The 14,851-nt window shown below is 45.0% G+C and overlaps 1 protein-coding gene across 1 annotated transcript in view; it reads left to right on the forward strand.

Annotated features, from left to right (window-relative positions):
- The window catches only part of TTC28 (tetratricopeptide repeat domain 28), a 716,021-nt gene that overhangs the window by 545,317 nt on the left and 155,853 nt on the right, over positions 1–14,851 (forward strand). The window contains exon 6 of the mRNA XM_056116601.1: positions 8,339–8,846. Coding sequence (XP_055972576.1) covers positions 8,339–8,846 — 508 coding nt within the window. The remainder of the gene's footprint in view (positions 1–8,338; positions 8,847–14,851) is intronic.

Consider the following 14,851-nt stretch of genomic DNA (forward strand, 5'->3'; position numbering starts at 1 on the left):
TCACTTAAGCATCCGACTCTTGTGTGGTGTATTCTATGGGTCTTGACGAATGAATAAAAATCTGTGTCCATCATTACACTATCACACACAGTTGTTTCTATGACTGAAAAAACTGTGCTCCACCCTCTCACCCTTTCCTCTCATTTACCTGAACCCTGACCTCTGAACCTTTTCAATCACAAAAGTTTTGCCTTTTCCATAGTATTAGATAATGCGAATCATATAGTAGCCTTTCTAGACCGTCTTCTTTGATTATGCTATAGATGTTTAAGGTTTTGGGGAGCCCAATAGATAATTTCTTCTAGGCACTGAATCCTATGACATGGTGAGGTTTTTATCTACCAGAGTTTACCTGTTTATCTATTGAGAGGCTTGTTGGTTTCCTCTAACTTTTAGCATTTGTAGATAAAATTGTTGTGGACATTGTTGTGGGCACAGGTCTTTTGTCTTATTAGGGCAAACAGCTGGGGATGCAGTTATGTACAGTGAAATTAGGATAGGTTTTGTAAGAAACTGCTACCTATCTCTCAAAACAGCTGTCCTGTTTTGTGCTCTCACCAGTAACAAACCAGAGTTCAGTGTTCCCGTTGCTTCATAGCCCCACCAGCACTTGGCACGGTCAGTTTTGGATTTTAGTATTTCTAATAGGGATGCAGTGCTTTCTCGGTGTTATTTTAACTTAGAATTCCCTAATGTCCTGATCAGGAGCGTCTTCTCCTGGACTTATTTACCATTTATGTATTTTCCTCAGTGAGATTGCTATTCAGACATCTTGTCCACTTTTAGGTTGAGATGATTGTCTTCTCATTTGTTGAATTTGAGTGTGTGTGTGTGTGTGAGTATGTGTGTGTGTATGTGTGTGTGAGTGTGTGTATGTGTTTTGGATATAAGTACTTTATCAAATACATGTTTTGAAATTTTCTTCAAACCCATGACTTATTTTTTGTTCTTTTAATAGTATTCCTTGGTATTTTGGGGGGGGGGGGGAGCCACACCTGGCCACGCTCAGGGGTTATTCCTGGCTCTGCACTCAGGAATTACTCCTGGCGGTGCTCGGGGGGACCATATGGGATGCCGGGGATCGAACCCGGGTTGGCTGCATGCAAGGCCAATGCCCTCCCCACTGTCCAATTGCTCCGGCCCTCCTTGGTATTTTCAATAGTACCCTTTGCAGAATGCAGATTTAAAATTTAATAGAGTTCATCTTATTAAAATTTTCTTTCGTGGATCATGGTTTAGTCTCAAATCTAAAACACTCATTGCTAACATGATTGGTCAGCAATGACCAACTTTTCTCCTGTGTTATCTTCTACTAATTTCATAGTATTGCTTTTTTGCATTGATATCTGTCATCCATCTTGAGTGAATTTGCATAGCTGATATAAGGTTAACATCTAGATTCACTTTGTTCAGTTGTTACAAGGTTATCTGTTGAAAAGACAATCCTTTTTTCATTGAGCTATCTTTTATTCTTTATCAAAAAATTAGTTGACTAAGGATCTAAGCAATAGTATAGTGGATGGGGTGCTTGCCTTGCATGTGACCAACCCAAGTTTGATCCTCGGTATCCCATATGGTCCCCCGAGCCCACCAAAAGTGATCCCTGAGCGCAGAGCCAGGAGTAAGCCCTGAATAGTGCAGAGTTTGGCCCTCCCCCAAAACTAGTTTACTGTATTTTTACGAGTCTAGAGAAGTTTCCTGAGCACACAGGTGAATGAACAAATGAATCAACCAATCAGGAAGCCCCTTATACTTCAGTATCTGACGAATTTTGACACTTGAAGTAAACTGATTTTTTACCAACATTAGATTAGATATGGCAATTGTTCTGAAATGCCTATGGATAACAGAAAAGTAACAGGAATAATAATCTGGTTTTCAGCATATGAAAATATTTCCCACCATGACAATTTTTTGTGTATTTAACTCTGGCCCCCGTGTGGTCTAACTTACTGCTCTATTTTTTTAAGCAACCTCTGCTACATCTTTGTAACAAATAGAGTTAAGGGAGTGTGGTCATGGTTGGATTAGAGGGAAAAACTAAAAATGTAACTCCAGGAAGCATCTTCTGTGTTCTCAGCACTGACATAGGCTCTTCACAAAGCATTATCTTATTTAGTCCCTATCAAGGCATGGTGAGTCATTCCTAGCCCAATTTTACAGGTGAAGAAACTGATGCTCAGAGACATTCTATATTCTTAGGCAATATCATGCGATTTGTCTTTTGATCCTATGCATGACTGCTCTCAGAGTCTCCTCCTATTTTTCTACATCTTTCTTGGCCTATCGGGTTGTGGGTAGGTACCCGACACCTTGGGTTTGTGGGCACTGAAATGGCAGAGAATATAAGATACTTGTGGGTTGAAGGCAGTGAAGAAGAACAGCCATTATTTCTGGTACAGGTGGATCCCTACTCACCCACTTATATTCTCTACAATGTGTCCTGAGTCCTACCACATCATATAATCATTACAAAATCCACAGACAAGAAAGGAGAAAACCTCCCGGAAGGAAACATAACATGAGGCCCCCATAGCCACGTGGCCAGACTCCACTCCAGGCTGTTTCACTCGGGAAGCTCCAGAGGGGGTGGGTGAGAACCTTCCCCGCCCCAAAGGACCCAGCTCTGGCAGTCAAAAACCTCCACAATCCAACCACTGCCACGCTCAAGGCAGCTCCACATGCTTGGGCCAAACCTCATGCATGAGTGAACATATTCCTGGACACATCATGAGACACTCACTACCCATTCTCCATAATTACCACACCATATTTGATGGGGTTCAGATAGTAGGCAACAAATCACAGTCATGATCACGACCATCCTGTTGTTCGTCGATTGCCTCGAGCAGGCCCCAGTAACGTCTCCTTCGTCCTAGCCCTGAGATTTTTTTAAAAGTGCCATATTAAAGGCTCTATCAGGGTTAGGAGAATGAGACCCATCATTGTTACTGGTATTTGGCATATTGGGTACACCACGGGGAATTTGCCAGACTCTGCCATGTGGGCAGGTTACATTCGGTAGCCTGCCATTTTGTCCTAAGTAAGAATGAGATAATATGTCGCATGGCTGCAAATGTGGCTGCGCGCTTCCAGGAGCTGGGTTTTATAGTCTCTGGGTCTTGGCCATTGATGGGATTACACGGCGCCAGGGGGCCAGTTGGTGGGTGTGACCCCTGCCTACTGGAATATGGAGGATCTGGGTGGAGGATGCTCAGCCCTGATCCAAGCAGGCTTGGAGATCTCAGCCCCGGGACCCGCATGCCTTTGTTCCTCTGCCGGTACCTTCATGCATGTGGAGAGTGGTCTCAGCATGGTGGTGGCTGGTTCTGGAGGTCTTCGGCTGCCGGAGCCCTGGTCGGGGAGGGGAGGGAAACTCAACACACTCCCTTCCAAGGAGCCCCAGCCAAGACAGCCAGGCGCGGGGGCAGGAGACTCTGCGCTGTTCTCTTCCAGGCAATAAATCATCGAGGAAAATATATATATATATATATATATGCATATATATATTTTCAGATATATATACCAAAGCTCACATCACCCAAACTTGAACAACATGTTGGTGATATCCTATAGAATGTCTCAATGGGTCCTGCCAAAATAGAACAATCCTCACACTGTTTCCCATATGAACACTTTTTTGTGAGCCTGTTCAGCAGTTCTTCATAACAGACAATATGAAATATATTGTTTCAGTTAAGTTTTGGGACAGGGATTGGGATTTGGGATGGAAACATCCCCAATTTGGTGGTGGGAAGGTATGACGGTGGTGGGATGGGTGTTTGAATATTAAATGTAATCAAATATTGTGAACTAACATATAAAATAAAAGGTAAAGGTAAAGGTAAAGGCCCTCCCGTTGATCGTCGATTTGCTCGAGCGGGCCCAGTAACGTCTCCATTGGAGACTTTGTTGTTACTGTGTCTGGCATATCGAATACTCTGGGTAGCTTGCCGGGCTCTCCGAGAGGGGCGGAGGAATCGAACTCGGGTCGGCCGTGTTGGCCGCGTGTAAGGCGAACGCCCTACCCGCTGTGCTATCGTTCGCCTTACAAGCGGCCAACATGGCCGACCCGAGTTCGATTCCTCCGCCCCTCTCGGAGAGCCCGGCAAGCTACCGAGAGTATTCGATATGCCAGACACAGTAACAACAAAGTCTCCAATGGAGACGTTACTGGGCCCGCTCGAGCAAATCGACGATCAACGGGAGGGCCTTTACCTTTACCTTTATAAAATAAAAATATTTGAAAAAAAAGCAGAAGGGAGAAGGCATGCTACATGAGAGCAAAAACATGTGTAACTTGAGAATAATGCCCAGTGATCTTGTCATCACCGTGATTTTCATTAAGGTCATTTGAACTGTATCTTGTGTCTCCAACTCAGCCCCTTAAAGGTGATTTGGAAGAATTCGGAGCAAGTTTTCTGCTCTAGGTCCCTCACCGTCGAAACTGAATGGCCCAACGCAGTTCTTCTGAGAACGCTGGGCTCACAGAGCAAGGGCGACTGCCTCGCGTGGGCTCAGCCTGCAGCTGGAAGTCGTGCTTTGGCAAGAACGGGAGTCGTTTGTTTCTTGCACAAAGAGAAAAGCATTATTTCAACCAGATCGTTGGTTAGAATCGCTTGTTTGTGTGCATTTTAGGATTCAAATACAGATGTTCCAAAACGTTTCCACTGTGGGGAGCAGCTGCCGCTATTCCTGCGCAGAAATCTCCCCGAGTTAATATACAAAGGCAGAGGGAACCTTGGTGGCAAACGCAGCATCTGCAAGAGGTGGGGCCTGTGATTTCCCCATAGATAGCAACACTTCAGACTCTTGTTAACAGCCCGAAACCATCTTTCAGATCTCAGCTTTATTCTAGGGAACCAGGACAAAGAGGAGTGATTAATCTGTAATTCACAGAGCTGATAAATATCATTGCACGTTCTTTGCCCAGGGGCTGTCAAACACTGGACTTCCTTTTCTGTGGCAAACGAACGAGAGATGTTTGGCCCTCATGGGTGATGATTTCAGTTGTCATGACAAGCGCCTTCCAACAGAGAACACAGCCCAGCCAGCCTGCGGGACCCAAACACCCATCCGCATCTTAGTGGAACCTTCACAGAGGACCTGAATGTTTACCCAGGATGTTCACACAGCCCTCCATCCATTTGATGTCATTTTAGCCCCTGGGAAGCCAGCAAATACACTTCCATAGCCAGCACCGTTCATGAATTTTTTAGAACGCAGGCAGAGAAATAGCAATGACTTTATCAGGCTTACCCAGAGATTGCCTCAGAGCCAGCATCCTCGTCCAGCCATTCAGACACTAGACCGAACCTCTCTCATTTCAGAGGCTGTGTGCTTCGTAAATCACAGCATCCTTTCTAGGCCTCTTGGTTTCCTGGACACCCACGGCCCGGATTCCAGCTTGACAGGATGGCCTGGTAATGGCAAGGTACCAACTGAAGAGTAAATGCAGGCCTGCCTCCTTCCCCATCCCCCTCCGCCTCTACACACACACACACACACACACACACACACACACACACACACCAGGGAGGAAATGCCCAAATGCTCTCTCTCCTTATGTTAGGGGAGCTTCAGCAAGACAGTGCCTGTGTCTGCCTGGCATCTCGGGAAATGCAGAACCCAAGGCTGAAGATCCCAGGGCTATCATTTGGACTTGCCAGGAACCATAAGTTTCTAAGAACAGTGATGCTCAGGGTGTTGTTCCTGCCCCAGGCCTTATAAATCCATCCCCTGCAGTGTTCACGGGCTCATTGCCTCCAACCAGATCCCCTCTTTGGAATTATCTAGTGAATTATTTATGGTTTACACATTTGACAGAGGCTTATGGCTCAGCGAGGAAGCACTCCGTTCCTGGCTTACTGATGATGCCCAGAAATGCCGGTCTGGAAGACAGGGGAAGTTCAGGGGCTCCAGGTCCCAGAGCTAATAAAGGGCAGTGCAGTTTCTGAAGCGAGTGTGTCCGACTCTGGGTCATAGCGGCTCCGTAATGAAAGAGCCATGTGTCTTACGCCCAAGACGACCAAGATTTGCGGCGGGAGGTTTTGTGGACTGTGTCCTACTCCCTCGCCAGGCTTGGATAGAGAAGAATCCCAGTGGGTAAAGAGAGGAGAGCTCGGGACAGAGCTAGAGGAAGGAGGCCGAATCTGGCCCGCAGCCAAGCGGGAGAAAGAGACTTCTGGGGCAGTGGTGGGACACTTGTGAGCAGGGCAAAGGCTCGTGTGCTTGGTGCTGACAGAGACCCCGCTTCCGGTGCTGACAGCGTCGCTGCTTCTGCCAGAATCACACTCAGAGCTCACGAATGTCAGGGAATTTGCTCTGTTCTCCACCCCTCGTGTGTGTTGGGGGTGAAGTGGTGGTGGTGGAGGGGAGGGGGAGAGGGGGCAAGGGGAGGTGGCAATTTCTAAATATCGATTTCCTCTTGTTTCTCTAAATCTTTCTGGGCACTGCAACTTAAAATGCTATGGAACCTTTTCACCTTTCCCCAAGTTGGGATGACATGTACATCCCCAGCTTTGGGCCCCCTCCCCCCCACCCTCCCAAGGGTCATTTGGCAACTGGCCACACCCTTTGCTCTCCCTGGATCCAGCATTCAGGTCAGGAAAGAGGCGCATCGTGAAGAAGGGGGAGAGGAGCTATTTCTAGCTCCAAGTTCTGGGCACAGGGTGAAAAGGAAGGAGGGGGAGGGGAGGCGAGCCTCCGGCTCTCCAGATATCCCGACTGACCTGCCCTGAAGAACCTTGTCCATCAGCACAGGATAGGAGGCACCCAGGAAGAGTCCAAAACCTTTGGGCCACGGGGCTGGAGCGATAGCACAGTGGGTAGGGCGTTTGCCTTGCACGTGGCCAACCCAGGTTCGATTCCCGGCATCCCATAGGGTCCCCCAAGAACCGCCAGGAGTAATTCCTGAGTGCATGAATCAGGAAGAATCCCTGTGCATCACTGGATTTGACCCAAAAAAACAAACAGAACCTTTGGGCCATCTCCTTTGTTCCTTTTGGTTACCCCTATGTCTTTTACAGCCAAGCAAATCATTTCCAGTCAGTGTTATAAAAAAAAAAAATGCAGGGAAAACGTATCCTCTTTACACACATGCACGAGTGACAAGCAGAGCCCAGGGGCCGGGAAGATACATTTCTGCAGAGACTGACTTTGGAAGACCCTCTCAGGGAGAAAAGTTGAAAGAGCCACTGTGGCATGGACATGAGTATGAGTGTGTGTGTGTGTGTGTGTGTGTGTGTGTGTGTGTGTGGGATGGGGGGAGGGGGCGGCGTGGAATCCAGTGGAAACCCCGCAGCCCTACTGTGCAGAGGGTTTAGGTTGAAAATTACCCACCGTTTCCCTCCGGGGATCATCCAGGGCTCATCTCTCTGTTGGAGCCCCCACTTATGATGTCACTCGAAGGGACAAGGGCAGAAGCACGGGAATTTCCTGTGAGTCCCAGGTCCTGGCCTCTGTAGTCATCACTTGAGATGTTTCGCCCTCCACAGCCAGAGCAGGGTTACAAGGTTGCTTCCCTCCTGGGCACTTTTCGCACTGTGTTACGTGTAACGATTCATTTTGCTCTTCAGCTTTTTCGGAACACATTGGTGCCAGCCTCCAGTGGCGGCTCACGCTTGGATGTGACTTAATGCAAATTTCAGCACCGGCATCCACAGAGGCTGCTAGCATATTAGAAAGGCCACTAGTGGGACTGGAGCGACAGCACAGCAGGTAGGGCATTTGCCTTGCACGCGGCTGACTCAGGTTCGATTCCCAGCATCCCATATGGTCCCCCGAGCACCACGAGGAGTAATTCCTGAGTGTATGAGCCAGGAGGGGCCCCTGTACATCACCAGGTGTGACACAAAAAACAAAAAAGAAAAAAAAAGGCCACTATGTTCCTAAGGTGATGGTCATGTGGACGGCAGCCTGATCTTCTGGGGGTGGGAATTGAAAGTGGCTGATAACGCCCCCATGGTCATTTCTTTGCAGTTTTCCACTGACTCATGCTCACTCTGTTCTGTCCAGGTCCACCAGGAATTGGAGTTGGATGATGACAGCAAACTCAGGAGCATTTTTCTTTTTGCTTTTTGGGTCACACCCAGCGATGCACAGGGGTTCCTCCTGGCTCTGCACTCAGGAATTACTCCTGGGGGTGCTCGGGGGACCATATGGGATGCTGGGAATTGAACCCGGGTGGGCCACGTGCAAGGCAAATGCCCTACCCGCTGTGTTATTGCTCGAACCCCGCATTTTTCTTTTCAGCTGAGATAAACCACAGCCATTTTCTGGTGGGCTTTCATTTCTCAGATTTATCACTCCCCCCTCTCTTTTTTCTCTCTCCCTCTAGGCAGCCTCATCAGCCCTGAGCAGTCTGGGCCACGTGTACACTGCCATTGGCGACTACCCCAACGCACTTGCCAGCCACAAGCAGTGTGTCCTCCTCGCCAAGCAATCCAAAGACGAGCTCTCCGAAGCGCGAGAGCTTGGCAACATGGGAGCTGTGTACATCGCCATGGGTGACTTTGAGAATGCCGTGCAGTGCCACGAGCAGCATCTGAAGATTGCCAAGGAACTGGGCAACAAGCGCGAGGAGGCGCGCGCCTACAGCAACCTGGGCAGCGCCTACCACTACCGGAGGAACTTCGACAAGGCCATGTCCTACCACAATTACGTGCTGGAGCTGGCGCAGGAGCTGATGGAGAAGGCCATCGAGATGCGGGCCTACGCGGGCCTGGGCCACGCTGCCAGGTGCATGCAGGACCTGGAGAGGGCTAAGCAGTACCACGAGCAACAGCTGGGCATCGCGGAGGACCTCAAGGACCGGGCAGCCGAAGGGCGAGCGTCCTCCAATCTGGGTAAGACCCCACGTTCCGGGCCAGAGAGATCATCCAGGACTCAGGGCACTTGTCTTGCTTGACGGTGACCCCAGTTGCATCCCCAGCGTCGCAAATGCTCCTGTACCCGCCCAGGAGTCATCCCTGAGCACAGAGCTAGGAGTAAGCCCTGGGCTCGGCCATGGGTGGTCCAGTCCCCTACAAAATGACAATAAAACAAAGAGAAATAATAAAGATGGCAAGGTCCAGGATCCAGGCATGGGTTGGAAATCGCTGAAGCTGGAGGTGCCCATCAATTTTTTTTTCAGGAATCAGTGTATTTGTATTCCAGATACTTGCTTCATAGTGTGTGTGTGTGTGTGTGTGTGTGTGTGTGTGTGTGTTGTATATTTCCCTGAGCTCTATTTCCCTGGAGCCTGCTTGCTTTAAATCACACCCTCCTGTCACCGCAGTGCTCTAAGGATCAGAACGCTGAATCCCGGGAGGAACAAACATCCCAACCTTCTAATCTGTCCAGAGAAAAGAGTGATCAGATTTATCTAATTAAAGAGGAGGGTAATGAAATGAGGATACAAAGCTACATTTGGTTTAAATGAAAGAGAAGCGGTTAGGTGATCATCAACGAAAGGGGATTTGAGAGGAGTTTTGCTTACTGGGATTTCTTGACTTTAACTTTCCAGAAAATATTGGGGGTTTTTCCCCCCCTCTCAAAAGTAAGTGTATTCACAAGTATGAGCAACCCCACCCCCTGGGGTCGGCCAGGCAGGGTTCGTTTTAATAAAACTAGCTGAAGTATTTTTTGAATGCTTTATTTAAAATAAGATTTATGATCCTTGTTTTGGGGAGTACATGGGGACCATAAAGATGTTTGTCAAATATGAGGAAATCTGTTTGTAACGGTAAGAGGCATTAAGATTTGGTAACTACTCTGTAGAAGATATTGTTATCATATCCTCACATATTTGTGGATAACTAGTGAGCAACAGGCAGGAACAGATGTTTCTGGAAACAGCCACAGAGCTCAAGCCTTGGTGAAGGAACCGAGAGCCCCAGCTCCCGCTCAGGCCGAGGGTCTCAGCCTGGAGAGAGGATAGAAAGTACCAGTATTCCCTAGTGGATTCTCATTAGATCATCCTAGCAGCTGAATGCCCAGGGGAGCCCTTTTTAATGACAGAACCTAAAAATCCAGGGTACCCCGAGGTACCCCTGTCTTTCTCTCAACCCTTAGCACGCCTCCCTCTGACTGTGTGTGTGCAAATGGATTATGAGTAGAGGTGTTAGAAAAGCAGTCTGGAAATCCTTGAAGATGACTCAGAAAGCAAGGCTGAGCCCAGAGTAGATCGAGAGTCTGAGGACCCTGTCCAGAATCGCCTTGTTACGTTGACGAAAGTGTGTACACCACACGTCTGAGGTACTGCATCTCAGAGTGGTTGCCCTTTTTTTTCATCCTTACTCTTCAGGAGCTTATCAGTTCATTGAGAAAATAGGGTTAAGGCCTAGGCAGACAGAATCTTCCCCGAGAGACAGTGCTGAAGGGGCTGTTGTAAAATTCCCAGGAGGGAGAAGCATGAGGATGCGAAGCGTTTGTCCCCCCTCTGGGGGACCTTATAGAACAGGGGAGACTTGTCAGGGATAGGGTGGCACCGACGATGAGGGACACGTGAAGAAAAGATGACTTATGACTAGGCCAGCCTCTTCAAGGGATGATAGCATGATTGATTAGCCTACAGGGATTGTTCTGGGGGGCTCGGTAGAAGATTAGTATGAAAACCAGGCCAGTGAACAGGAACTCCTGACGTTTTGAAATGTAGGAGTGAGGTGTTTTAGATAGAGCGTTAAGGAAGATTAGCTGATTGGGAAGGCAGTGACAAACTGTGACAGAGGATTGGAGGATTGATTAGAAGTTTTGGGACTGGAACTTGAGCAGACTCAGTGCGTTATTCAGATTTCCTTTTTGTGTTAGGTTGGTTTGGGGGGGGGGGGTGCTCCCAAGAAATGCTCAGAGGACTTGGGGCCACTCCTGGCACTGCTCAGCCAACTGGGTTGGACTCTTTGGTCTGATGCTGCTTGGGTGCTGCAGTGCCAAATACCACCCAGGGGGCACCACCAGGGGCACACCCAAAAGTGCTCAGTGGGCTGTGCTGTAGGGTCAAACGGGGTCCTGTGCCTGATGCCCAAACTCTCCTGTGCCATCTCCCCAGCCCATTGTGCCATGTTCCATAAGTTGTATTTTCCAGTGATTACTCATTTCATCTGGGCTGAATGTGTTGGCAGGAATTTACTTACAATACTTCCTTATTTCCTTTTTTATGATTGTAGGATGTATATTGGTCATGCCTTCTTTTGTTTCTGTTCCTGGTCATTTGTGTTTTGCTTCTGGAAACCCCATCCCTCTTTCTGGATCATTCTACGTAGAGATTGATTTTTTTTTATTTTTTTAACAATTTGGTTTTTGTTTTGCCATACCTGGCAGTGCTCAGGGCTTATCCCCGGCTCTTTATAGTCCATTTCCAAATTGGGTAATGAGATATCTCCCAGTTCCTTATTTTACACTACGGTTTTAGTGATTTGGGGTCTTTTCTGATTCCATACAAACTTTATTACAGGTTGTTCTAAGTACTTTAAGATTGTGATCTGAATTTGAATGGGGAATGCGTTGAATCTATATGATAATTTAGGTAGGATGTATGTTTTGACAGTGTTGATTCTTCCAACCCTTGAGCATGGATGATTTTTCTCATTTCCTAAGGTCTTTTACTATCTCTTTTTTTAAGTGATTTAAAGTTTTTATGGTATAGATCTCCATGTCTTTTGTTAAGTTTATTCCTAGATACCTGATGATTTTGAACACCATTTTGAACAGGATGGACTCTTTGATTGCATTCTTCTCTGATTCATTATTTGCATAAAAGGATGCATTTAATTTTTATGTATTGACTTGATAGCCAGCCATTGTGCTATCTTGTTTCTAGGAGTCTTTCTGTGGACCCTTTAGGATCTTCTCTGTATACTATCATGTCACCTGCAAATAATGATAATTTGACTTCTTTTCCAATTTGCACCTTTATTTTTTTCTTTCCTGATTGCTGTAGATAGGATTTCTAATATTATATTGAATAACAGAATATACAGTGGACAGCTTTGCCTTGTACTGACCTCAGGGAATGCTTTCAGGTTTTCACCATTTAGAGGGATACTGCCTATGGGCTTGTAATAGATGGCTGCTACTATCTTGAAGCTTCCTTCCACCCCTACTTTTTTTCTGCAATTTTATACATTTTATTTTTATAAAGTAGTTCACAATAGTTCATTACAGTTAAATATTCAAACACCCACCCCACCAGCGAGCATCTTCCCACCACAAAAAGAGGGAAGTGTGTGAAGGTTGTTGCATTTCATTCTGGAGCCATTTAAGCCCGTATATGAGAATACAAGCAAGTATGTTAAAACCAACCAAATGTGTACTACTTTAGGAACACCAGTGGGCTAGAGTATAAGAGGTTTGCGGCCATGTGCTCCAGGAAATACTGTATCTCTCTCTTCCAGGAGTTTTATAGTCTCTGGATCTTGGCCATTGATGAGATTGCATGGCACCAGGGGCAGTTTGTGGGTGTGACTGCCAAGCTACTGGAAAACTAGGGAGCTGGGTGGAGGAGGCCCAGTCCCATTGATGGTTTTGATATGAATGACTGTTGAACCTTATCAAAACTTTCTTTGCATCAATTAATATGATAATATGCTTTTGAGCTTTCATTTTATTAATGTGATGTATTATGTTCATTGATTTGCATATGTTGAACGATTATCTTGATTTTTTTAAAGAATTAACTTTTACTTTAGTTATTTATTTAAGTGCTTGTGGGGCTGGAGTGATAGCACAGTGGGTAGGGCGTTTGCCTTGCATGCGGCCAACCCAGGTTTGATTCCCAACATCCCATATGGTCCCCTGAGCACCACCAGGAGTGATTCCTGAGTGCAGAGGCAGGAGTAACCCCTGTGCATCGCCGGGTGTGACCTAAAAAGCAAAAAAAAAAAAAGTTATTTATTTAAGTGCTTGTCAGTTTGCAAGTTTATTTTTGTTTTTTATCATTTTCTTTTTATCTACTTACTTTGGCTATTATTTGTTTTTATCTTTGTTGAATTCAAAGAATCTCTAAAATAATTTGTAGCTTTTCTCTAAACCCTATGTTGTTCAGAAGTGTTGCTTAATTTTAAAACAGTTGGGATTTTTCTATGCACATCATTGTTATCTAATTCTAGTTTCATGTCATTGTGGCCAGAAAACACCCTGTAGAATTTCCGCAAGGTACAGAGCCCCTCAAAATAGGGTCCAGTTAGGTTCAGCTAGTTGAAGATGTCTTAATTGGCTTTGTTTCTATTTTTTTTTAATCTGTATGTTTTGCCAATTGGTAGGAAGGAAATGGTTAAAATCTGTAGTATTCATTGTGGATTTGTTTGTCCTTCTTTTAATTCTTTGAAACTTTGCTTCCTGTAATTTGAAACGCTTTGGGTGAATATTCATCTGTGATCATTTTGTATTCCTGACAGATTGGCCCTTTTATCATCACGGAATGTTCCCTTTTTTGTTTTACCATCGTTCGTGCCTTTTGGTCTTGAGGTCTGCTTTATATGATATGCGTATTCTCACTCCAGCTTGGTTATGTTTATTGTTTATGTGGTTCATCTTTCTCCATCTATTTGCTTACCCTCTTCCGTGTCTTTATATTTAAAGTTTATTGAGTACACATGACATATAGTTGGAACTTGCATATTTTTTAAAGATTTTCATAATTATGGTCTTCTACCTAGAGAATTTTATTCTTTTCAATTTTCTCTAATTACTGTTTTTGTTATATTTGGGCCTATCATTTTTCTGTTAGTTTTTGTTTGTCCCGTATAATTTGTTCTTTGTTCTTAACCTTCTTTGGGTCGACTTAATGACGTATACTTAATTTTATTTTTCTTTGCATTGGCTTTTAATGCTTCCTCTGTGAGATTAAATTATATATCTTTAACTTCTACCAACTTTCCTTTATATAATATTTTACCAATGTTCGTAAAATATAGGTACTATCCAAACATACAGATCTTTTTACTGCCACTTCCTATTGACTTCCTGTTCATATTCATTTATGGTGTAGCTGTTGTATAACTTATTTTAAATAATTAAAAGAAAAAATAATATCTTATGTTTGACAACATAGGTATTAATTCAGGGTGTTAGCATTCATTTCTAAAGATCTGAGTCTCTAATTGGTATAACTTTTCTTCGGTCTGAAGAATTTCTTTTAGCCTCTTCTGATGCAGGTCTGCTAGTTTCATTTTGCCTCTTTTAAATGTTTTCCTGAGGGCTGGAGAAACAGCACAGGGTTCAGGTGCTTTTCTTACATGAAACTCACCCTAGTTTTATCCCTGACACTGTGTATGACACTAAGCACTACCAGAAGTATTTTCTGATCATAGAGCCAAGAGTGATACCTGAACACAGCTGAGTATAACCCCAAAATAACCCAAAATTCACAAAACAAAAATTCACAAAGAATTTTTTGCTGGACATAGAATCCTAGGTTGATAGTTTTCCCCCCTCTTTCAGCAATCCAGAGCTGATATGCTCTGTTTATTGGTTCCCATTTGTTCTGATAAGAAGTCTTTAGAGTAATCATTTGTATGGAGTGTGCTTTTTTTGTGTGATTTTCTGGGTTTTCTCTCATTTTGGTTTTTAGTAGTTGAACTATACTACACCAGTCTCTTGTATTTTGTCCTTCCTGAAATTTTTTTGGACTGCAGAATTTGTGTGGATAGTGTAATCTTTCCCAGATTTAAGGAAATGTCTGTTATTTTTCATCTATTTGCTCTTTTCTTTTTCTGCTTAGGAGAAGGTATTATTTCAGGTATTTTTATTTTCCCGAGTTTTACTATTTTTCCTTTATTCTATAGATTTGAAATTTTCTGTTACTCTTATCTTCAAGCTCACTAACTCTTCTGTTATCTGCAGTCTGGTCTTAAGCCCATCCATTCAGCAATGC

This window comes from Sorex fumeus, unplaced genomic scaffold, assembly GCF_029834395.1.
Source record: "Sorex fumeus unplaced genomic scaffold, SorFum_2.1 ptg000032l, whole genome shotgun sequence".
Classification (NCBI taxonomy): Eukaryota; Metazoa; Chordata; class Mammalia; order Eulipotyphla; family Soricidae; genus Sorex; species Sorex fumeus.